The 23473-nt window shown below is 47.1% G+C and overlaps 1 protein-coding gene across 3 annotated transcripts; it reads right to left on the bottom strand.

Moving 5' to 3' along the window:
* Nucleotides 1-69: 69 nt before the first annotated feature.
* On the bottom strand, nt 70-9702 carry LOC124692239 (protein FAR1-RELATED SEQUENCE 5-like). 3 transcript variants are annotated; one of them, XM_047225560.1, is made up of 4 exons: nt 9488-9702; nt 9207-9341; nt 2744-2806; nt 70-2649 (listed from the first exon to the last, which is right to left on the bottom strand). In XM_047225560.1, the coding sequence occupies exons 2-4, from the start codon at nt 9333-9335 to the stop codon at nt 505-507; spliced, it is 2337 nt and encodes a 778-aa protein (XP_047081516.1). In that variant the 5' UTR covers nt 9336-9341; nt 9488-9702; the 3' UTR covers nt 70-504. The 3 variants fall into 3 exon arrangements, with proteins under 3 accessions (XP_047081516.1, XP_047081518.1, XP_047081517.1); XM_047225562.1 differs by having other exon boundaries at nt 2758-2806; nt 9488-9701; XM_047225561.1 differs by lacking the exon at nt 2744-2806.
* Nucleotides 9703-23473: the final 13771 nt, after the last annotated feature.

The raw sequence follows: 23473 nt of genomic DNA, 5'->3' as shown, positions 1-23473 counted from the left end.
AAGAAGTTCAAAGAAAAAAACTCAATGCTCATTAGGCCAATAGAGTAGACCATTAAGAAGTTCAGCGAGAAAGAAGAACATGCGAAGAAAAGGTTGTACAAGACAATTGTGAAAATGTTGGATCAGAAGTTATATCAGACTTGTTGCAATTAGGCCACAGTGCATTTAGCACAAACTGCACAAAAATCACATGAACTGCAGGGTCAAACAGATTCACCAAATATAGCTCACAAGCGTTTATCTCACAGACAACATGCATGCTATCTAGTTCTTCTGGACTCTTATCTCTATCTTATTAGATAAACTAAATAAACATCATCTCAATACTACTTCATCCTGGACATATGGGTATTCTCCTAGTTCTCTAGGGACCATTGCTGCTGCAAATCCTGATTCATGCATGCCAGACACAGCTTCAGCTGCGCCGCAATATACATGGGGGACACTGCCCTGTAGCTGATGCCGATGGTTCTATTGCCTGCTCTTCTCCACGACACCTGATGTCTAACTGACATTATTTTCAGGATTTTCACCTTCTTCCATTGCAAAGTTCTCTTGAATCTTATCCAATTCAAGCATGAATGCATTGTATTTTGTGTCATCGCTGCATACTTTTTTGCCAAGGTCGGCCATTTTACTCATAAACGTTGCATATCTCGCTGTATTGTCCGTCTTCAGTAAGCATTTTTCCTTGTACTGCTTTTCCTTCTCTTCTTTGAATTTGTAGGTCCATCTGGGCACTATGTACTGCCCTGGTATTTCATTGATTCCAAACTGTGTGAAAAGTCGGAATATGTGGCAGCACAGTATCCCGTCCCTGGTAAACTTTGCACACGGGCATTTGAATGCCTTGGTGCCAGATTCAACCATCACTTCAAAGCTATTTCTATCAAACTCTGGATTCTCGTAGTTGAAAACCTTGTCCAGGCGGTAAGCAGCCCCTCTTTGTACCTCTTGCACGTTAAATGCAGTAGAATGAAGAAGTTCTCTCTGCACTTTCAGAAATATTGGCCTTGTGTAAATATTAGCCGCATGCTTTTCGATTGGCTGCAATGAGAAGCATGAAGGTACAGTTCCCGTTTGCAGTCTATCTTCGTCAGCCGTTCTTAGTATCTTCTTTTGTATCTCCTCATATCTTTCAATGAACTTCTCTATTCTGTCGTTAGGAAGCGCGTAGTCTTTGAATAATAAGTTCATCCCTTCACAATGTCCATGTGATTCAACGAATGGATAGAAATCTTGTCTGAAATAAACAGGCACCCATTTTTTCCTCGTTTGCCACATGAGTTGTAGGTACTCGTTTTCACTTGCATGGTATCTCTCGATGAGTGCACCCCACCCTTCTTCGAATTCTGTTTCTGTCAGTGAGTTGTCAACCAAGCTATCCAACTCTGCTTTTAGGTTGCCTCTTTCTGCTATGAAGGCTGCTATCCTTTCCTGTGCTTTCCCTATTACATCCCATTTGTAAATCCTGTGCCTTACTTGTGGCATGACTTCTGCAATTGCTTTTGCCAAAGCTTCATCCTGGTTTGTTATAATTGATCCTGGCATTTTTCCTCCCATCACATGCAACAGTGTTCGGAACATCCATTTGTAACTTTCAGCATTCTCGTTATGTAACAAGGTGCATCCAAACAAGAGGGTTCTCCCGTGGTTATCTATTCCAATAATTGGAGCAAATGACATATTATGCCATTCTGTGGTATAGGTAGTATCAAACGATAAGAAATCTCCGAAAATCTCATAATCCATCCTCGATCTTCCATCAGTCCAGAGAATACTCCGAACTATGTTGTCTCCATCTGTTTGCTTCGTGTAGCAAAAACCCGGATTCCGAAGCTCCAGTTCTTTCAAGTACATTAACGTCCTTTCAACATCTGAGTTTTCCTTTCTATGTTGTTCCGCACAAAGTGAATTGACTGGATCTGTTTTCTTGAATGGTATGTTTCCAGAACTGCCTCTCATTCTCTTAAAAATCTTCATCACTTTAGTGGGAGGTATCCTAGTTCGTTGCAGAATTTTTAGAAATGACTTTTCTTCAGCTGATATGTGTTTGTGGCTCAAGAAGAATTTTGTCAGGGAAGCGCTTGGACATAGCGGATGGTTGTGCTCATTACGAACTGTTATGAACTCCCATTGGCCCCCCTTAATGAGCTTCACTATCACCTTTGCTTGGCAATTTGTCTTCTGTATAGATTTTCTCTTCCGCTTTCTGATCAGGTCATCAGTTGCCCTCGGTTTACCATTCCTGTTGCATACGAGGTTAAACTTCTTTCTCATATAATTTGTACCACGCTTTGCCTCAAACCCATTTAGGAGAGCATATGTACTATAGAATCCGTACGCATCTTCAAGGGTTTGAAATTTCATTCCAGGCTCTGGTTGTTTTGCAGTCTCCAATAGCTCAATTTTAGGATAAAAGTATTTTCTGTTTTCACTATCTGAGTCACTCCCTGAGCTGCTGTCTGAATCAGTTCCACTGCTGGTATTGTTGCTTACCATTTCATGGCTTTCCACATTATCATGCAACTGGTTTTGTTCTTCAGCTTGCTGCAGTACCAGTGGATGGTCGACTGAGTTGGTTTGTTTATCCCATTCATCTGCCAGTAGTTTTTCTGTACTCTTTTCAGTTCTATCAGAAGATAGTTCCTGCATGACAATGAACAACTTATGGTAAGCGCCATGCAATGCCATATTCAGATATCTATGTGTGACATAAATCATATTTCCTTGCTTGGCGGACCTGATAATTATTACCAGCTGGTTTTAGTCTTCCTTCTATCATTGATTGTTGGCCAACAGGTTCCTGTGTTAGGTATTAACAATTTGTATAAACGCCAAATGATGGGACGGCACATGAAACAGAAAAATGCCATACATTAATGTACACCATACTAATTATTCACAGTCAGAATTCTTTCGTACAGTCAAACAATACAAAGAGTGATACACTAATAGTTCACGACATGAATTCTTTTTCCAACTCAAACTACATAAAAATCATTAGGTAATAATTTGTTTCAATGTGGTATGATGGGACGACTCGTGAAATAGAAAAGTGACATATATGAACATACATGTACTAATGATTATCAGTCAGAAATCGTTCCTCCAGTCAAACAACACAAAGAAAAATGCCATATACCAAGTACATTTAAATTTCTGCTAGCCAAATTGCTCTGGACATTAAGAAAAACTCAAATAACACAAAAATACATAACATTGACAGAAGACCTAATTAGTATGTTGACAGGCCACGTCATCCAGTGGTTAGTTATTATCTGAAAAATCAGTGTGTAATTCGGAAAACATGGTGTTGTGGTTTCATTTAGTTGCAGGACAAGCAAGCCTAGGTTTATTTCTGCCTAAATTTTTAGGCACAAATGTTACCCGCGGACGGACACGAACAACGCCCACATGCACGTACACCCACACAAACTGAATACTTGGTGCCTACTGGACACTATGTCCACAGTGGTACTGTTATGGTCGGTTTGACCTATACACGCAGGAAGCCCACTAGTGGCTAGTTATGGGCTTAGCCCAAGTAAATTAGGGGCTTAGCCCAAGTAAATTAGGGTTTAGAGGAGGCCGTCCTCCTATATAAACACTTGTATCCCTTCGAGATTAATCAGACAATATTCAGTATCAATACTGTCTCGTTTCCTGAAGGGAGACGGGAGACCCCTGTGCCCCCGCCGCAACAACCCTAGCCGCCGCCTCCTTCCTCCGCGACGGCGCCCAGCCGCCGGCGCCGAGCTCTCCAACCTCTCCGCCCTCACTTCCACCCTTACAATCTCCGCCCTAGACCCGGTAGAACCCTAGTCTCTACCACTTTGGTATCAGATTGCCTAGGTCTCATGGGCTCCAACAGCCCCCGTCGACCCCATCGCCGCCACGTCCGCCGCCGCCACCAACACCACCACCGCCACCGCCGCCGCCATGACCGGCGCCCACGCACCTGCGAGGAGCCGCCGCCGCCTCCAACGGAGACCGAGGCCGCCGCCGCCCCCACGGGCCTCGACCTCCTGCCCGCTACTTTGGCGGACCTCGCCGGCGGTCTCCGCGCCATCCGTTTCGAGCTCGCGGAGATCAAGGCCGGCCAGCACCCGCCGCCCCCGCCGGCCGCCGTTCCGCCGCCGCCCCCACCGGCCACCGTTCTGCCGCCGCCCCCACCGCCCGCCTCCGCCGCCAACAACGGTCGCCCCGCGTGGTGGCCGCCATCGCCTTCGCCAATTCCCACATGGATCGACGCGTCGCCCGTCTACACTCAGACTGCGGCGCGGACGACGGTTCAGCAGCCCGCCCACCCCTTTGGCGGTCTCGGCGGGTTTGCGGCCCCCTTCGCCGCGAGCACGTCCTTCAACCCGGGCCGCCGGAGGCGCCCCCGAGGTCCCGCCTCCGGCACGGCAGCCGCCCGCTTCACCAAGCTGGAATTCGCCACCTACGACGGCGCCACCGATCCCCGAGCCGGCTGGAACCGGTGTGAGCGGTTCTTTCGGGGGCAGCGGACGCTCGGCGCCGACCGCACGTGGATCGCCTCCTATCACCTACGGGCGCCGCGCGGACTTGGTACTACGCCCTCGAGCGGGACGAGGGTGGGATGCCGTCTCGGGAGCGCTTCCGCGACCTGTGCCTCCGGCGGTTTGGGCCGACCCTACGCGGAAGCCGCCTCGCCGAGCCGGGACGCCTCGCCTTCACCGCCACGGTCCGAGGACTTCGCCGACCGTTTTCGAGCGCTCGCGCGCCATGCCCCGGGCGTCTCGACGCGGCAGCGCGCCGATCTCTTCGTCGGCGGCCTCCCCGACTACATCCGCGTCGACGTCGAGATGCGCGAGCTCGCGGACTGCGCAGACGGCCATGTACTACGCACGAGCCTACGAGCAGCGCGCCATCGCCATGCGGCGGGTCTACGCGCAACGTGGCGGCGCTCGTCCCGCGCTCCGACCCGCCCCGACGCCCGCCGCCCGCCGCGCCCGCGCCGGCCGCCGCTCCCGCGGGCCCTCCTGCGCCGACTCGCCCCTTCAAGCGGCCGACGGCTGCGGAGCAACTCGAGCGGCGCCGCCAAGGGCCGTGCTTCAAGCTGCGACGAGAAGTACGCGCCGGGCCACACGTGCGCCCGCCTCTTCTACACGGAGACCGTCGACGACGCCGACGTGGAGGCTCTCACCGCCGAGCTCGCGGCCGCCACCGTCACTGAGGCCGGTGTCACGACCTACGCGCCGGTCGACGCGTCCGCCTTCGTCGTCTCTCTTCATGCTATGGCGGGCATCAAGACGGCAAAGACGATGCTCGCTCCCGGTGACGATCAATGGGGAGCGTCTCCACCGCGCTGGTGGACACGGGCTCGACGCACAACTTCCTATCCAACACCGCCATGCGCCGCCTCGCTCTCCGGCCGGCGGGATCGGAGAAGTACGGCGTCACCGTCGCCAACGGGGACCGTCTTACGTGCCGTGGCGTGGCGCGACGAGTTCCCGTGCTCGTAGGCGACGAGCCATTCTCCATCGACTGCGTCGGCATCGACTTGGGCTGCTACGACTTCATCCTCGGCCTCGACTTCACGAGCACCTTAGGCCCCATCCTTTGGGATCTCGACGTGCTCGTCCCTCATCTTCCGGCGCGAGGGCGGCCGCCGTGTTCACTCGGACGAGCTTGGGCAGCACCGGCGCATCCCCGCAGCTCCACTCGATGGCCGCCGCGCTCGACGAGGCGCACCCGCTCTCGGCCGACTTACTGCGGCGAGCACGGCGACCTCTTCGACGAGCCGCGGGGCCTCCTCCCTCGCGGCCCCGTGACCACCGCATACACCTGCTGCCGAACACGGCGCCCGTCGGCCGTGCGGCCGTACCGGTACCCCCGGCTGCGGAAGGACGAGCTCGAGCGCCGGGTGGCGGTCATGCTAGCACAGGGCATCATCCGGATTTCGACGTCGCCGTTCTGCGCCCCGTGCTCCTTGTGCGCAAGACCGACGGCACGTGGCGCTTCGCATCGACTTTCGCGCCCTCAACATCGTCACGTCCAAGGACAAGTTCCCCATCCCCGTCGTGGATGAGCTCCTGGACGAGCCGCATGGCGCGCGCTTCTTCACCAAGCTCGACTTGCGCTCGGGCTATCATCGAGTGCGCATGCACCGGACGACATCGCCAAGACGGTGTTCCGCACTCACCATGGCCACTACGAGTTTTTGGTGATGCCGTTCGGCCTCTCCAACGCGCGGCGACCTTCCGGGCCCCGATGAACGACGTGCTCAGCCCCTACTTACGACGCTTTGTGCTTGTTTTCTTTGATGATATTTTGATCTACGGCGCATCCTCGGGCGGAGCACTGCAGAGCACGTGGCCATCATCTTCAACGAGCTTCGAGCGCATCGTCTTCATCTCAAGCGCTCGAAGTGCTCGTTTGGCACGACATCCGTCGCGTACTTGGGCCACGTCATCTCCGCCGACGGTGTCGCGATGGACGCGGACAAGGTCGCCGCCGTCGCCGCCTGGCCGACGCCCCAGTCGCCGCGAGCTCTTCGCGGATTTTTGGGCCTCGCGGGATACTACCGGCGGTACATCCGGGACTTCGGCCTCATCGCCGCGCCTCTCACGCGCACCGCTCGCCGCGACGCTTTCTCTCGGGACGAGGAGGCGGCCACGGCCTTCGCCGCCTGCGGCGGGCACTCACGACGGGCCCCATTCTTCGGATGCCGGACTTCGACGAGCCGTTTGTGGTGGATCGCGACGCCTCCGGCATCGGCTTCGGCGCCGTCCTTCGCCAAGGCGAGGGCCACTCGCTTTCTTCGGCCGCCCTTTCGCCGCGCGCCACCACAAGCTCGCCGCATATGAGCGCGAGCTGATCGGGCTGGTCCGAGCGGTGCGCCACCGGCGGGCGTATCTTTGGGGCCGGACATTCCGTGTGCGCACGGACCACTACGACTCGAAGTTCTTGCTCGGATCAGCGCCTCTCCACGGTGCCGCAGCATCGGTGGATCGGCAAGCTCTTCGGCTTCGACTTCACCGTCGAGTACCGCCCCGGCCGCCTCAACACGGTCGCCGACGCCTCGTCCCGCCGCGACATCGACGACGCCGCGGACGCGCCCACGGTCGGTGCGGCCCTCCGCATCCACTCCGGGCCATCTTTCGCCTTCATCGACGAGGTTCGCCGCGCTACTACCGAGGCCGCGGATGCGCAGCCAGCTGCGCCGGCGCCGGCCGACGGCGAGCTGGCCGCGCCATGGCGCTCGGACGAGGGACTACTCCTCCATGGGCGCCGCATCTTTGTGCCGGATCATGGAGACTCGCGCCACCGGGCCTTGTCCTTGGCGCATTCCGCGAGTCACGAGGGCGTCCGGAAGACCCCGCACCGTCTCCGCGCCGATTTTTACATTCCGGGGATGGCGTCCCGGTGCGAGACCGGGTGCGAGCGTGTGTCACATGCCGGCGGAACAAGACGGAAACGCTCCGTCCGGCGGGCTTACCGCAACCGCCGGACGTGCCGTCCCAGTGTGGGCGGACATCTCCATGGACTTCATCGAGGGGCTGCCGAAGGTTGGCGGCAAGTCCGTCATCCTCACGGTGGTCGACCGTTTCTCCAAGTACGCGCACTTCATCGCCCTCGGCCATCCCTATACGGCGGCGTCCGTGGCACGCGCCTTCTTCGACGGCATCGTTCGCCTTCATGGGTTTCCGTCCTCCATCGTCAGTGATCGTGATCCTGTGTTCACGGGTCACGTCTGGAGGGACCTCTTTGGGTTGGCAGGCATGAAGCTCCGCATGAGCACGGCGTTTCATCCTCAGACGGACGGCCAGTCAGAGGTCGTCAACAAGATCATCGCCATGTACCGCGGCCGCATCACCGGGGATCGTCCACGAGCTTGGGTGGACCGGTCGGCGTGGGCCGAGTACTCGCTACAACACGTCCTACCACTCCGCGCTGCACACTACTCCCTTTGAGGTGGTCTACGGGAGGCCACCACCGGCGATGCTTCCCTATGCGTGCGGCACGGCCCGTACCGACACGGCGGATGACCTGCTCGCGTACCCGCGACGAGATACTGGGCCGAGGCGCGCCGGCCGACTTCTTCGGGCTCGGCGGCTGGCTAGGAAGTACTATGATGCTCATCATCGCGAGGCGGAGTTTGCGGTGGACGACCGGGTCCGGCTCCGCCTTCTTCACCGGACGACCCGGTCCTTGGACCCGCGCTCCCGGCGCAAGTTGGGCCCTCGTTACGCCGGTCCTTTCCGTGTGCTCGGAGCGCATCGGCAAGCTCGCCTACCGCCTCGAGTTGCCTGCGGGCTCGCGCCTCCACGACGTCTTCAACGTCGGTCTCTCGAAGGCCTACCGGGCGACCCTCCTTCGCACCACCAGCTCTTCCACCTACTTCGGATGGGCGTCTCGAGCCTGCCCCGGCGAGTGTGGCTCGCGTGTTGAAGGCCCGGCAGCGCCGTGGTGTTTGGCACGTCTTGATGCATTGGACAGGCATGCCAGAGGACGAGGCGACTAGGGAGAAGCTTGAAGATCTCCGCCAGCAGTTTCCGAAGTTCAGCTCGAGGACGAGCTGTTTGAGAAGGCGGGGAGAGATGTTATGGTCGGTTTGACCTATACACGCAGGAAGCCCACTAGTGGCTAGTTATGGGCTTAGCCCAAGTAAATTAGGGGCTTAGCCCAAGTAAATTAGGGTTTAGAGGAGGCCGTCCTCCTATATAAACACTTGTATCCCTTCGAGATTAATCGGACAATATTCAGTATCAATACTGTCTCGTCTCCTGAAGGGAGACGGGAGACCCCTGTGCCCCCGCCGCAACAACCCTAGCCGCCGCCTCCTTCCTCCGCGACGGCGCCCAGCCGCCGGCGCCAAGCTCTCCAACCTCTCCGCCCTCACTTCCACCCTTACAATCTCCGCCCTAGACCCGGTAGAACCCTAGTCTCTACCAGGTACAAGATCACAAAGTTGCTCTATGTGCATCACTATTAGACATGGGTGTCACCTACAATGAAAGGAAAACCATGTCGATAGGTAACACCAGGTCACGTAGTCCTGAACTATTTACTTAAGATGTCTACCAAGTACATTTAAATTCCATTATCCCAATAAGCCGTCAATTAAAAAAAGATTGCCAACGTGACATAACATTCTAGTATAAACTAGCAGTCGCACGAGTTGGCCAGCAGTATTTGTGAATGCACACAAAAACTTGACAGATATGTTCAAGTGATACCTTTTCACTAGGAAAATTTGGTAGAGAAGAACCATCATCTTCAGGTACAATGTATATCTCTGTCGATTTTGCGGAGTTCTCTCCCTTCCCTGCCCCTGCCTTGTCCAATTCTGTAACCATGTCTGCCATTACAAACTGCAACGATTCCATTAGGTTCATTCATCTATGAATACATCATAAAATCGGTAGCAGACAGTATACGATTTGGGGGTCTGGCACCTGGATCAAAAGCAACTGACATATGAGGGAAAAGAATGGCTTTAGGGTTCTTGGGTATATACCTCGTAGATATCAGCATCAGAAGGGTGGGTCTGCCGCGGACGGGACTAGATCCAAATTAGCAGGACGAGTGGAGGAAGTTGGGCCTGGACGGGAAGACGAAGGCTACCGTTGTAGAGCTGCTGGGGTTGAGATGGGGAAGAGAAGCGGGGGAGAGTTGTGTGGCGGCCGCCTGCTGGATAGAGAACCGAGATGGACGGGGAAAAGGGATCTTATGCGCTGTGTTGCTCGTGTAGCCCTTGTACTATGCAGTAGACGTCCACCGTTTAAGTCTCTCGACGCACAGTCTGCTTTTGCGCCTTTGCGGGACACTCCGATGATTCCATGTGCGTAGGTGATCCTCCTTCGCCGTCCTCTACTCTACCGCATCCTCTCGTCCAACTGGAAACAGATTAGCTTAGTGCTAGTATTATAGTTAGTATTATGTATACCTCACAAAAATACTGATGTGGTAGCTAATTAAGAAGGAGAGATGAGATTAGAATAACATAGGTAGATACCGTATCATAGCGCAAACAACGAAAAAAATTAATGCTAAACAAATCTTGTACACGAATTTGCATTGAGATTCTAAAAAACAATAAATATAGCATGATTATGATACTACTTCATGATACTACCCAATATAGAGATAGTATCATGTAGTAGTATCATATGCATGATACTACTACATTATTCATATGCATGATACTACTACATGATACTTACCACTATAATCAGCATGCATCTCCAGTCGCGTCCCCCAAACCGTCCCCAAAACGATTTGGGGCGCGCCGGACAAAAGAACGTTTCCAGCCGCGTCCCCCAAAGCCGTTTTTTGTCCGGCGCGCTCCGATACGGTGTTCGGCGCCCTGAGCCCGTCCCCGCCTCACAGAGGACGCACTGGGGACGCCGGACGCACCGAAAAGCGAGACGGGGAGTGGCGGGACCGACCTGTCAGTGGCACAATTGAATTTTAACCTAACCGTCGCCTACCTCGCGATGGAAGTTATTGGCGTGCAGCGACGGTGCAGTTCCCGCAGAGGCGCAGCGAAGCGTCTCGTCGCCGCCTAGCTCTGCGTGCCGGCGTTAATGAGCGGCACCGCTCCCCCGCCTCCCTCCGGCCTATAAAAAAGGGCCGCCTCTCATCGTCACTCTCACACAAACCCTAGCGCCTCTCTCCCCAACCCTAGCCGCCACCATCTCAAGAGTCGACGCCATGGCTGGTAGAGGCGGAGGACGAGCTCGCGGCCATGGTCGTGGTCGTGGACGCGGCCGCGGCAGAGCTGCACGCTCGCCGTTGCCTGCGACGCTGATAACGCGTGAAGCACACGTCCGTTGGGAACCCCAAGAGGAAGGTGTGATGCGTACAGCAGTAAGTTTTCCCTCAGTAAGAAACCAAGGTTATCGAACCAGTAGGAGATGAAGGCCACGTGAAGGTTGTTGGTGAAGGATTCTAGTGCGGCGCAACACCAGGGATTCCGGCGCCAACGTGGAACCTGAACAACACAATCAAAATACTTTGCCCCAACTTAACAGTGAGGTTGTCAATCTCACCGGCTTGCTGTAAACAAAGGATTAAACGTATGGTGTGGAGAATGATGTTTGTTTGCAAAGAACAGCAGAGAACAATGATTGCAGTAGATTGTATTTCAGATGTAAAAGAATGGACCAGGGTCCACAGTTCACTAGTGGTGTCTCTCCAATAAGATAAATAGCATGTTGGGTGAACAAATTACAGCTGGGCAATTGACAAATAGAGAGGGCATAACAATGCACATACATATCATGATGACTAATATGAGATTTACTTAGGGCATTACGACAAAGAACATAGACCGCTATCCAGCATGCATTTATGCCTAAAAAGTCCACCTTCGGGTTAGCATCCGCACCCCTTCCAGTATTAAGTTGCAAACAACAGACAATTGCATTAAGTACCGTGCGTAATGTAATCAACACAAATATCCTTAGATAAAGCATTGATGTTTTATCCCTAGTGGCAACAGACACATCCATAACCTTAGAACTTTCTCGTCATCGTCCCGCATTCAATGGAGGCATGAACCCACTATCGAGCATAAATACTCCCTCTTGGAGTTACAAGTATCAACTTGGCCAGATCCTCTACTAGCAACGGAGAGCATGCAAGATCATAAACAACACATATATGATAGATCAATAATCAACTTGACATAGTATTCCATATTCATCGGATCCCAACAAACACAACATGTTGCATTACAAATAGACGATCTTGATCATGATAGGTAGCTCACAAGATCTAAACATGATAGCACAAGAGGAGAAGAAAACCATCTAGCTACTGCTATGGACCCATAGTCCAAGGATGAACTACTCATGCATCAATCCGGAGGCGGGCATGATGATGTAGAGTCCTCCGGTGATGATTCCCCTCTCCGGCAGGGTGCCGGAGGCGATCTCCTGAATCCCCCGAGATGGGATTGGCGGCGACGGCGTCACAGTATGTTTTCTTGTATCGTGGCTCTCGGTACTAGGGTTTTCGCGACGAAGAGAATAAATAGGCGAAGGGGCAGAGTCGGAGGAGTCCCGAGGGGCCCACCCCATAGCTGGGCGCGCCCCCCTTCCTGGCCGCGCCGCCCTAGGGTGTGGGGCCCCCTTGGCCCCTCTCCGTCTCTCCTTCGGTGTTCTGGAAGGCTCCGTGGAAAATAAGACCGTGGGCTTTTGTTTCGTCCAATTCCGAGAATATTTCCTGTGTAAGAATTCTAAAACCAAAAATAGCAGAAAACAGGAACTGACGCTTCGGCATCTTGTTAATAGGTTAGTGCCTGATGTCTACGGGTGCTTCTATTCTTGTAGACAGTGTTGGGCCTCCAAGAGCAGAGGTTTGTAGAACAGCCGCAAGTTTCCCTTAAGTGGATCACCCAAGGTTTATCGATCTCAGGGAGGAAGAGGTCAAAGATATCCCTCTCAAGCAACCCTGCAATCACAAAGCAAGAAGTCTCTTGTGTCCCCAACACACCTAATACACTTGTCGGATGTAAAGGTGCACTAGTTCGGCGAAGAGATAGTGAGATGCAAGTAATATGGATGAGTATGAGTGGTAATAGCAATCTGAATAAAATATGGCAGCGAGTAAACATGCAACAAAACGAGTAAACAAACGGAGATTCGATGCTTGGAAGCAAGGCCTAGGGATCCCGCTTTCACTAGTGGACACTCTCAACAATGATCACATAAAAGGACTACTCTACACCCTCTTGTTGGATGATGAACACCACTAACTGTGTAGGATTACACGAACCCTCAATGCCGGAGTTAACAAGCTCCACAATATTCAATGTTCATATTTAAATAACCTTAGAGTGTAAGATAGATCAACACAATCACACCAAGAACTAACATAGCATGCACACTATCACCATCACACTATGAAGGAGGCATAGATCACATCAATTCTTATCATAGCAATAGTTAACTTCATAATCTACAAGAGATTACAATCATAACCCGCGCCAAGTACTACACGATGCACACACTATCACCATTACACCGTGTAGGAGGAATAGACTACTTTAATAACATCACTAGAGTAGCACATAGATGATATTCAACTAGATCACATAAAGAGAGAGATTAACCACATAGCTACAGCGGAGCCCTCAGCCCCGGGGTGAATTACTCCCTCCTCATCATGGAGGCAGCGATGGCGGTGAAGATGGCGGTGGAGACGGCGGTGGAGATGACTCCGGGGGCAATTCCCCGTCCCGGCGGCGTGCCGGAACAGAGACTTCTGTCCCCCGAATTGGAGTTTCGCGATGGTGGCGGCTCTGGATGGTTTTCTCTGGTTTCGTCGAACTGGCCGTGGTTTTTAGGTCAGGGACGACTAAATAGGCGAAGAGGCGGAGTCGGAGGGGCCACGGGGTGCCCACACACTAGGGGGGCGCGCCCCCCCTTGGGCCGCGCCGCCCTGTGGGGTGGGGCTCCCCTCTCGTCTTTCTCCGGTGCTCTGGAAGCTTCCTGGAATTATAAGATCTTTGGTCTTGATTTCGTCCGATTCTGAAAATATTTCTTTACTAGGATTTCTGAAACCAAAAACAGCAGAAAACAGCAACTGGCCTTTCCGCATCTCGTCAATAGGTTAGTTCCAGAAAACGCATAAAAACGATATTAAGTGTGAACAAAACATGTAGGTATTGTCATAAAACAAGCATGGAACATCAGAAATTATAGATACGTTGGAGACGTATCAGCATCCCCAAGCTTAGTTCCTACTCGTCCTCGAGTAGGTAAACGATAAAAGATAATTTCTGAAGTGACATGCTACCAACATAATCTTGATCATACTATTGTAAAGCATATGAGATGAATGCAGCGGTTCAAAGCAATGTTAATGCAATGAGTAAACAATTGAATCATATAGCAAAGACTTTTCATGAATAATACTTTCAAGACAAGCATCAATAAGACTTGCATAAGAGTTTCTCATAAAGCAATAAATTCTTAGTAAAAGCATTGAAGCAACACAAAGGAAGATATAAGTTTCAGCGGTTGCTTTCAACTTCAACATATATATCTCATGGATAATTGTCAACATAAAGCAATATAACAAGTGCAATAAGTAAACATGTAAGAATCAATGCACACGAGTTGATACAAGTGTTTGCTTCTAAGATAGAAAGAATAGGCAAACTGACTCAACAATAAAGTAAAAGATAGGCCCTTCGCGAGAGGAAGCATTGATTACTATATTTGTGCTAGAGCTTTTCATTTTTAAAACAAGAAACAATTTTGTCAACGGTAGTAATAAAGCATATGTATCATGTAAATTATATCTTACAAGTTGCAAGCCTCATGCATAGTATACTAATAGTGCCCGCACCTTGTCCTAATTAGCTTGGACTACCGGGATCATCGCAATACACATGTTTTAACCAAGTGTCACAAAGGGGTACCTCTATGCCGCTCTGTACAAAGGTCTAAGGAGAAAGCTCGCATTTTGGATTTCTTGCTTTTGATTATTCTCAACTTAGACATCCATACCGGGACAACATAGACAACGAGATAATGGACTCCTCTTTAATGCATAAGCATGTAGCAACAATTAATGTTCTCATATGAGATTGAGGATATATGTCCAAAACTGAAACTTCCACCATGATTCATGGCTTTAGTTAGCGGCCCAATGTTCTTCTCTAACAATATGCATGCTCTAACCATTAAAGTGGTAGATCTCCCTTACTTCAGACAAGACGGACATGCATAGCATCTCACATGATATTCAACAAAGAGTAGTTGATGGCGTCCCCAGAAAACATGGTTATCGCACAACAAGCAACTTAATAAGAGATAAAGTGCATAAGTACATATTCAATACCACAATAGTTTTTAGGCTATTTGTCCCATGAGCTATATATTGCAAAGGTAAAGAATGGAAATTTTAAAGGTAGTGATGTCTACGGGTGCTTCTATTCTTGTAGACAGTGTTGGGCCTCCAAGAGCAGAGGTTTGTAGAACAGCAGCAACTTTCCCTTAAGTGGATCACCCAAGGTTTATCGAACTCAGGGAGGAAGAGGTCAAAGATATCCCTCTCAAGCAACCCTGCAATCACGATACAAGGAGTCTCTTGTGTCCCCAACACACCTAATACACTTGTCAGATGTATACGTGCACTAGTTCGGCGAAGAGATAGTGAAATACAAGTAGTATGGATGTATATGAGTGGTAATAGCAATCTGAATAAAATATGGCAGCGAGTAAACATGCAACAGAACGGTAAATAAACGGAGATTCGATGTTTGGAAACAAGGCCTAGGGATCATACTTTCACTAGTGGACACTCTCAACATTGATCGCATAATAAATAACTCTTTCTCTTATGTGCTACATATACTCTTTTGTTGGATGATGAACACATTGCGTAGGATTACACGAACCCTCAATGCCGGAGTTAACAAGCTCCACAATTCAATGTTCATATTTAAATAACCTTAGAGCATAATAGATCATTGCAAGATAAACCAAGAACTAACATAGTGCACACACTGTCCACATTACACTATGAAGGAGGAATAGATCACATCAATACTATCATAATGATAATTAACTCCACAATCTACAAGAGATCATGATCATAGCCTACGACAAGAACCACACGGTGCACACACTAGTCACCTTTACACCATGCAGGAGGAATAGACTACTTTAATAACATCACATGAGTAGCACATAAACTAGTAGCGATACAAAGCTCATCATATGGATCTCAATCATGCAAAGCAATTCACGAGATCATTGTATTGGAGTACAGAGAGAGAGATTAACCACATAGCTACGGTAGACCCCTCAGCCCTAGGGGTGGATTACTCCCTCCTCATCATGGAGACAGCGATGGCGGTGAAGATGGCGGTGGAGACGGCGGTGGAGATGACTCCGGGGGCAATTCCCCGCCCCGGCAGGGTGCCGGAACTGAGAGTTCTGTCCCCCGAATTGGACTTTCGCGATGGCGGCGGCTCTGGATGGTTTTCTCTGTTTTCGTCTTGTTGGTCGATGTTTTTAGGTCAGGGACGATTATATAGGCCGAGAGTCGGAGTCGGAGGGGCCACGGGGTGACGCCACCATAGGGGGGCGCCCCCCTTGGGCCGCGCCGCCCTGTGGGGTGGGGCCCCCCTGGCACCCCTATGACTATTCTCCGGTGCTCCGGAAGCTTCCGGGAATTATAAGGCCTTCGGTCTTGATTTCGTCCGATTCCGAAAAAATTTCTTTACTAGGATTTCTGAAACCAAAAACAGCAGAAAACAGCAATCGGCCTTTCGGCATCTCGTCAATAGGTTAGTTCCGAAAAACGCATAAAAATGATATAAAGTGTGAACAAAACATGTTGGTATTGTCATAAAACAAGCATGGAACATCGGAAATTATAGATACGTTGGAGACGTATCAGCATCCCCAAGCTTAGTTCCTACTCGTCCTCGAGTAGGTAAACGATAAAAGATAATTTCTGAAGTGACATGCTACCAACATAATCTTAATCATACTATTGTAAAGCATATGAGATGAATGCAGCGATTCGAAGCAATGTTAATGCAATGAGTAAACAATTGAATCATATAGCAAAGGCTTTTCATGAATAGTACTTTCAAGACAGGCATCAATAAGTCTTGCATAAGAGTTACTCATAAAGCAATAAATTCAAAGTAAAGACATTGAAGCAACACAATGGAAGATTAAGTTTCAGCAGTTGCTTTCAACTTGTAACATGTATATCTCATGGATAGTTGTCAATGCAGAGCAATATAACAAGTGCAATAAGCAAGTATGTAAGAATCAATGCACAGTTAACACAAGTGTTTGCTTCTTGAGGTGGAGAGAAATGGGTAAACTGACTCAACATAAAAGTAAAAGAATGGCCCTTCGCAGAGGGAAGCATTGATTGCTATATTTGTGCTAGAGCTTTGGTTTTGAAAGCAAGAAACAATTTTGTCAACGGTAGTAATAAAGCATATGAGTTATGTAAATTATATCTTACAAGTTGCAAGCCTCATGCATAGTATACTAATAGTGCCCGCACCTTGTCCTAATTAGCTTGGACTACCGGGTCATCGCAATACACATGTTTTAACCAAGTTTCACATTGGGGTACCTCCATGCCGCCTGTACAAAGGTCTAAGGAGAAAGCTCGCATTTTGGATTTCTCGCTTTTGATTATTCTCAACTTAGACATCCATACCGGGACAACATGGACAACAGATAATGGACTCCTCTTTAATGCATAAGCATGTGGCAACAATTATTATTCTCAAATGAGATTGATGATATATGTCCAAGACTGAAACTTCCACCATGAATCATGGCTTTAGTTAGCGGCCCAATGTTCTTCTCTAACAATATGTATGCTCCAACCATAAAGTGGTAGATCGCCCTTACTTCAGACAAGACAAACATGCATAGCAACTCACATGATTTTCAACAAAGAGTAGTTGATGGCGTCCCCAGGAACATGGTTATCGCACAACAAGCAACTTATAAGAAATAAAATGCATAAGTACATATTCAATACCACAATAGTTTTTAAGCTATTTGTCCCATGAGCTATATATTGTAAAGGTAGAGGATAGAAATTTAAAGGTAGCACTTCAAGCAATTTACTTTGGAATGGCGGAGAAATACCATGTAGTAGGTAGGTATGGTGGACACAAATGGCATAGTGGTTGGCTCAAGGATTTTGGATGCATGAGAAGTACTCCCTCTCGATACAAGGCTTGGGCTAGCAAGGTTATTTGAAACAAACACAAGGATGAACGGTGCAGCAAAACTTACATAAAAGACATATTACAAGCATTATAAGACTATACATTGTCTTCCCTGTTGTTCAAACACCTCACTAGAAAATATCTAGACTCTAGAGAAACCACTCATGCAAACCAAATTTTAACAAGCTCTATGTATTTCTTCACTAATAGGTGCAAAGTATATGATGCAAGAGCTTAAACATGAGCACAACAATTGCCAAGTATCAAGTTATTCAAGGCATCATACCAGTTACTACATGTAGCATTTTCCGTTTCCAGCCATATAACAATTAACGAACCAGTTTCATCCTTCGCCATGAAAATTAAAAGCTAAGAACACATGTGTTCATACAAACCAGCGGAGCGTGTCTCTCTCCCACACAAGCATTTATTCAAACAAAAACAAAAACAAGAAACATACAGACGCTCCAAGTAAAGTACATAAGATGTAACCGATATAGTTTCAAGAGAAGGAACCTGATAATTTATCGATGAAGAAGGGGATGCCTTGGGCATCCCCAAGCTTAGATGCTTGAGTCTTCTTGAAATATGCAGGGATGAACCACCGGGGCATCCCCAATCTTAGAGCTTTCACTCTCCTTGATCATAGTATATCATCCTCCTCTCTTGACCCTTGAAAACTTCCTTCACACCAAACTCGAATCAAACTCATTAGAGGGTTAGTGCATAATCAAAAACTCACATGTTCAGAGGTGACACAATCATTCTTAACACTTCGGACATCGCCCAAAGCTACTGGAAGTCAATGGAACAAAGAAATCCATCCCACATAGCAAAAGAAGCAATGCGAAATAAAAGGCGGAATCTGTCAAAAACGAACGATCCGTAAAGACGAATTTTAAAAGGGCACCAGACTTGCTCAAATGAAAAAATGCCCAAATTGAATGAAAGTTGCGTACATATCTGAGGATCACTCACGTAAATTGGCTTAATTTTCTGAGTTACCTGCAGAGAATTAGACCCAGATCCAAATGAAATCTGTTTCTGCGCAGTAATCCAAATCTAGTATTTACTTTAATATCAAAGACTTTACTTGGCACAACAAAACACAAAACTAAGATAAGGAGAGGTTGCTACAGTAGTAAACAACTTCCAAGACACAAATATAAAACAAAGTACTATAGCAAAATAACACATGGGTTATCTCCCAAGAAGTTCTTTCTTTATAGCCATTAAGATGGGCTCAGCAGTTTTAATGTTGCGCTCGCAGGAAATAGTATTTGGAGCAAAAGAGAGCATCAAGAAGCAAATCCAAAACACATTTAAGTCTAACATGCTTCCTATGAAGAGGAGTCTTGTACACAAATGAATTCATGAAGAACAAAGTGACAAGCATAAGAGGATAAAACACGAGTAACTTCAAGATTCTCGACATAAAGAGGGGAAACTTAATATTATTAAGATGCATATAACCATATTTCCCTCTCTCATAATAACTTTCAGTAGCATCATTGATGAAATCCACAATATACCCATCACTTAAAACATTCTTATCATGGTTCATATGCATAGAAGTATCATTAAATTTGGCATAAGAAAAGTTATTCTCATTAATAGTAATTGGAGCAAAATTATTATCAAGAATTTGAACATGGTAAACAAGTTGCATATTAAGGGAATTGTTTTTGGTAATCCAATCATGACTATGACAAGTTTCATAAGGATAGTTATAACCTATATCATAGCATTCTTTATAATAATCATCAAAGATCGGAGGCACAGTGTCATCAATAGAATAGTTATCTTTCACAGTCGGTTTATCTGTGTCCACACCATCATCTATCTATCTATTATATTATTAAAACAACAAACAATTAACGGTGAAGATTTATCCCGGTAAAACTTAGATGCACACACGGTGGAGATTTTTTGCTTTTCATAGCCTCGCCTGGTCTCCTCCGTGAATAAAACTGCCCCGTTAAAAAAGGAAAGAAAACTCTCGAGAAACCAACGAAAAGAATTACCCCGTCCCTTCCTTCTAGCGGCGGCGCAGGCATCACGATCCATACGGCCGTCCTTCTCATCGTCCATGTCGCTGCTCCACTTCTCAATTGGAAATCAATCTAAAAAAGGTACGATCTAAACCCAGTTCCTGTATCATCACTGCTCCGCTTCTCAAATGGTGTCGTAAATTCTCTCTCATCCACTTACGGGAATTAATCTAAAAAAAGGTACAATCCAGGCCCAATTTCCATGTTCTAACCAAGCAGCAATCCAGTGTCAATGTTTAGTCTACCGGATTCCCCTTAATATTTGATGCAGCAGACGAGGAGCTGTCGGCTGTTTGAATTAGATCGGATGGCCGCCACCGTCGGTGATGCTGCTCAGCAATGAACTGCGTCCGGCCGGGGGCGCAGCTTCACCTCCTTCATGCCTGCAGGAGACAAGTAATAATTCGTTCATGATGAGCATTACCGATGTAGTCTTGCCGGAGAAATAATAAAGACAGCTAGCGGCAGCATTATATGTCCGACGATGATATCATCTATCCATCGGTAGTTGATACTTAGGTAATCTCTCCTCCTAAATTTATGTTATGGATTACATTACATGCACCTCCAGGCCTCATGGTTATTCTCTGTTTGTACCGATGGTTGTTGGACTGCTATTTCCTTAAAAAGTAACATTATCATGGAATTACATCTTATGCTTCGTTACTACGTACGTGTTTTGTTTAGTCTAACAGGCTCAGCTGATTTTTGTGTCTATGGTTAAGCTTGCACAACAGATTAATTAGCTCCTCTAGCTAGCTTGGTATAGGAGCATCAGATCGATCAGGCCAGCTTACGCTTTGCTGGTACGTGCAAGTTTTGCTTTGGCCAAAAGCACCAATCAGCGGCGAGCCGTTCACGAGGGCTCCTACATCAAGCAAGCCCCGCAACTGCAAGTCCACCTTGCCGGAAAATAACATGTGCCAATTGAGGGCGTGTGATCAAGGATGGCATGTCGCCATGTCGGAGTATCCGATTGTCTATTACAGGTATAGCTTGCATCCTGCTTTAATATTTCAGTTTGTAGCTAGCCATTTAGAAATTTACAAGTTTGAGGTGTAGTTATCACTACAGAATTGATCCAAATTGTAGTTACACTATTGTATATGTCACAATTGTTAGAACGAACGGTGCAAGGCATATAATGATGGCACATCGAGAATGTGCCAACACGGGAGCAATGTTGGCACATCGGGTTACCATATTGATCTGTTGCAGGTATAGTTTGCATCCATCTTTATTATTTTCCTTTGGATCAAAGATCAATCCCTTTACCATTCGAATTGTATTATCTATAGGTTAATATATCTATTAATTATATATCTATTAATTTCAGAATTGCGACAATTAAGGGTTGAAACAAACATATTGTCGTATATGCCCCGGTTGTGAGAACAGATAGGGAAAGGTATATCACGAGTATTTGGCACGTCCATCATGTGACAAATGAGGAAGCATGCTAAAAGAAGCCACTATAGAGCTGTTACAAGTATTGTTTGGATAGTTCTTATTTCTGAATCCAACCATTTGATAATTGACCAGTTGGATGTGCAGTTCTCACTATAGAGCTGAAAAAATGTTTCTGGGCAAATTTATGTACGGTAGATTTGCTATTTCAATGGTGGAAACAAATATACCGTGGCATATGCCATGGTTGTGAGAGCAGATGAGGCCTGGTATATCATGATGCTTCATCAACAAAAGTCTCAAGAACTTTATGAACGTCATATTTCTACCGTGCAATATTACTAGACGCAAGCATGGGCTAGATCGGATTGCTGCAGTTTTCAATCCTTTCGTTGCTGTTTGGATAACAAGTCCCACAACCATTTAGAGGAATGGATCCATGTTTCTGTTTAATAATTAGAAGCAAAAAAAAAAATTAGAAGAAATTTAGAGATCCCTAGAGTTGGATTCTTGGCACTAAGAAGCGGTACTAGGAACTTGAGGTTGCTTTTTTATTTGATATATTCATAATTCATAAATTACAGGGTGCCATGTATTGTATACTGTTAGATTGCAAATTAAATTACTATATGTAACACAAAAGTAGCTAGGTTTTTTATGGCTTTGAATGTAAATAAAAATTTTAATATTTTTTACTGCAAACGTCATTGCTACTTATCTATTAAAGGTTCTATTACCAAGATTTTGCAAAAGTTAATGTATACTTTAAAATTTATCTGACATAAAAGAATTAAAAATGCATTTTGGACAACCAATTATAATCGTACATCACTAGGATGCCCCTCCACTGTCCAAGTCCTATCCAGCTCCAGAAAATAGTTTGTTTAGACTGCATAAAGAAAATAGGAAACCCAATTCGCATATCCCACAACAGGCTTGAAGCTTAAAGTTCCATCATTAAATAGTTCTTCTTGGGCGCTATATCCATGGCCATGTTTTCATTCCTTAAAGAACATAAAAATAGGTATGCTGGAATGAACTACACCTACTTATTTACTTTTATGTTACCATATGGGAAGATACCACACACCTCACTATAAGTAAATAGCTAGCCGCGCAATCTGCGCGGGTCGCCAAGCTAGTTGTTATTAGAAGGAGATGTATCAAACACATAATGATCAGTAGCAAAAGGATTTTCAAACACCTCTTCCCCAAGCTTAGAGCTTTCTATATCATTATGGGAGGAAGCATGGATAGCACTGACACTATGGCAATTATTATCATCATCATTTTCAGAATTAGTTTCCCAGAGATTTGCAATATCAAAAATAGTGTGCTCATTCAAATCATGATCACTAATGTATGTAAAGGGCATAGGAAGATCATCGTACTCAGATTCATTATCATAATAATCATTAGGAGCAACATACTTACGGTTACCTAGCGTTATCTCATTCACGCGGGGATGCGCCGTTACCTCTTTCTTTTTATTCTCCTTCTTCTTCTTCTTCTTCTTCTTCTTCTTCTTCGTTCTTCTTCTTCTTCTTCTTCTTCTTCTTCTTCTTCTTCTTCTCTTCCTTCTCCTCGTTCCCTTCTTTAGGAGGAAGAGGATTGAAGGGTGGCTTGTCCGCATAACCTGATTTACTTTCAGAAACAATAGAAGAAACTTGGGAGAATCCCTCCTTTTCATTAATTAGTTGAAAACACACAGCGGTCCTATCATATTTTGGCAAGGTGTCATCTTCTAAAATATTTTGTATGTAAGTATTTGTATGGCTATTATCAATGCAATAAGAAAAACACCCATGCAGGACATCATCAATATCATGATCACTCATATATAACAAAGAGATTTTTCTCGACAGTTCTTCACACCCCAAAAATAAAGTAAGTTCATCATGCTGATTAGGAGTAATTTCATCATCACAATACAAATTTGCGGCACTCATTGGGTTCAAATTATCATTGGAGGGGCATTGAAAATTAAAATGACCCACTTCATGGCAAACTTCACAAATAAAAGGATAGAGGGCACAAACTTTTTTACCAAGATCATCTAGAGCCCTAAACCACTTTCTAGTTTTTTCATTAGCATGATGGATACAATATTCATCTTTGATTTGATTAATTCCACAAGGTCTATGTATTCCACAAAAATTAACATGCTTATAGGAAATAACATTCTTAGGAGTTTGAGCATGCTTATTGCAATAATTAACAACAATTTCATTCTTCATGCAAGCCTCTTTAAAAGGTTCATGATATTTATCAAAATTCTTTTTAGGCAATTCAAAATGAGAAGCAAAGGCTTTATAAA

Source organism: Lolium rigidum, chromosome 2, assembly GCF_022539505.1.
Source record: "Lolium rigidum isolate FL_2022 chromosome 2, APGP_CSIRO_Lrig_0.1, whole genome shotgun sequence".
Taxonomy (NCBI): Eukaryota; Viridiplantae; Streptophyta; class Magnoliopsida; order Poales; family Poaceae; genus Lolium; species Lolium rigidum.
The sequence above is the reverse complement of the archived record's forward strand: the minus strand, read 5'-3'. Positions and strand labels throughout refer to the sequence as shown.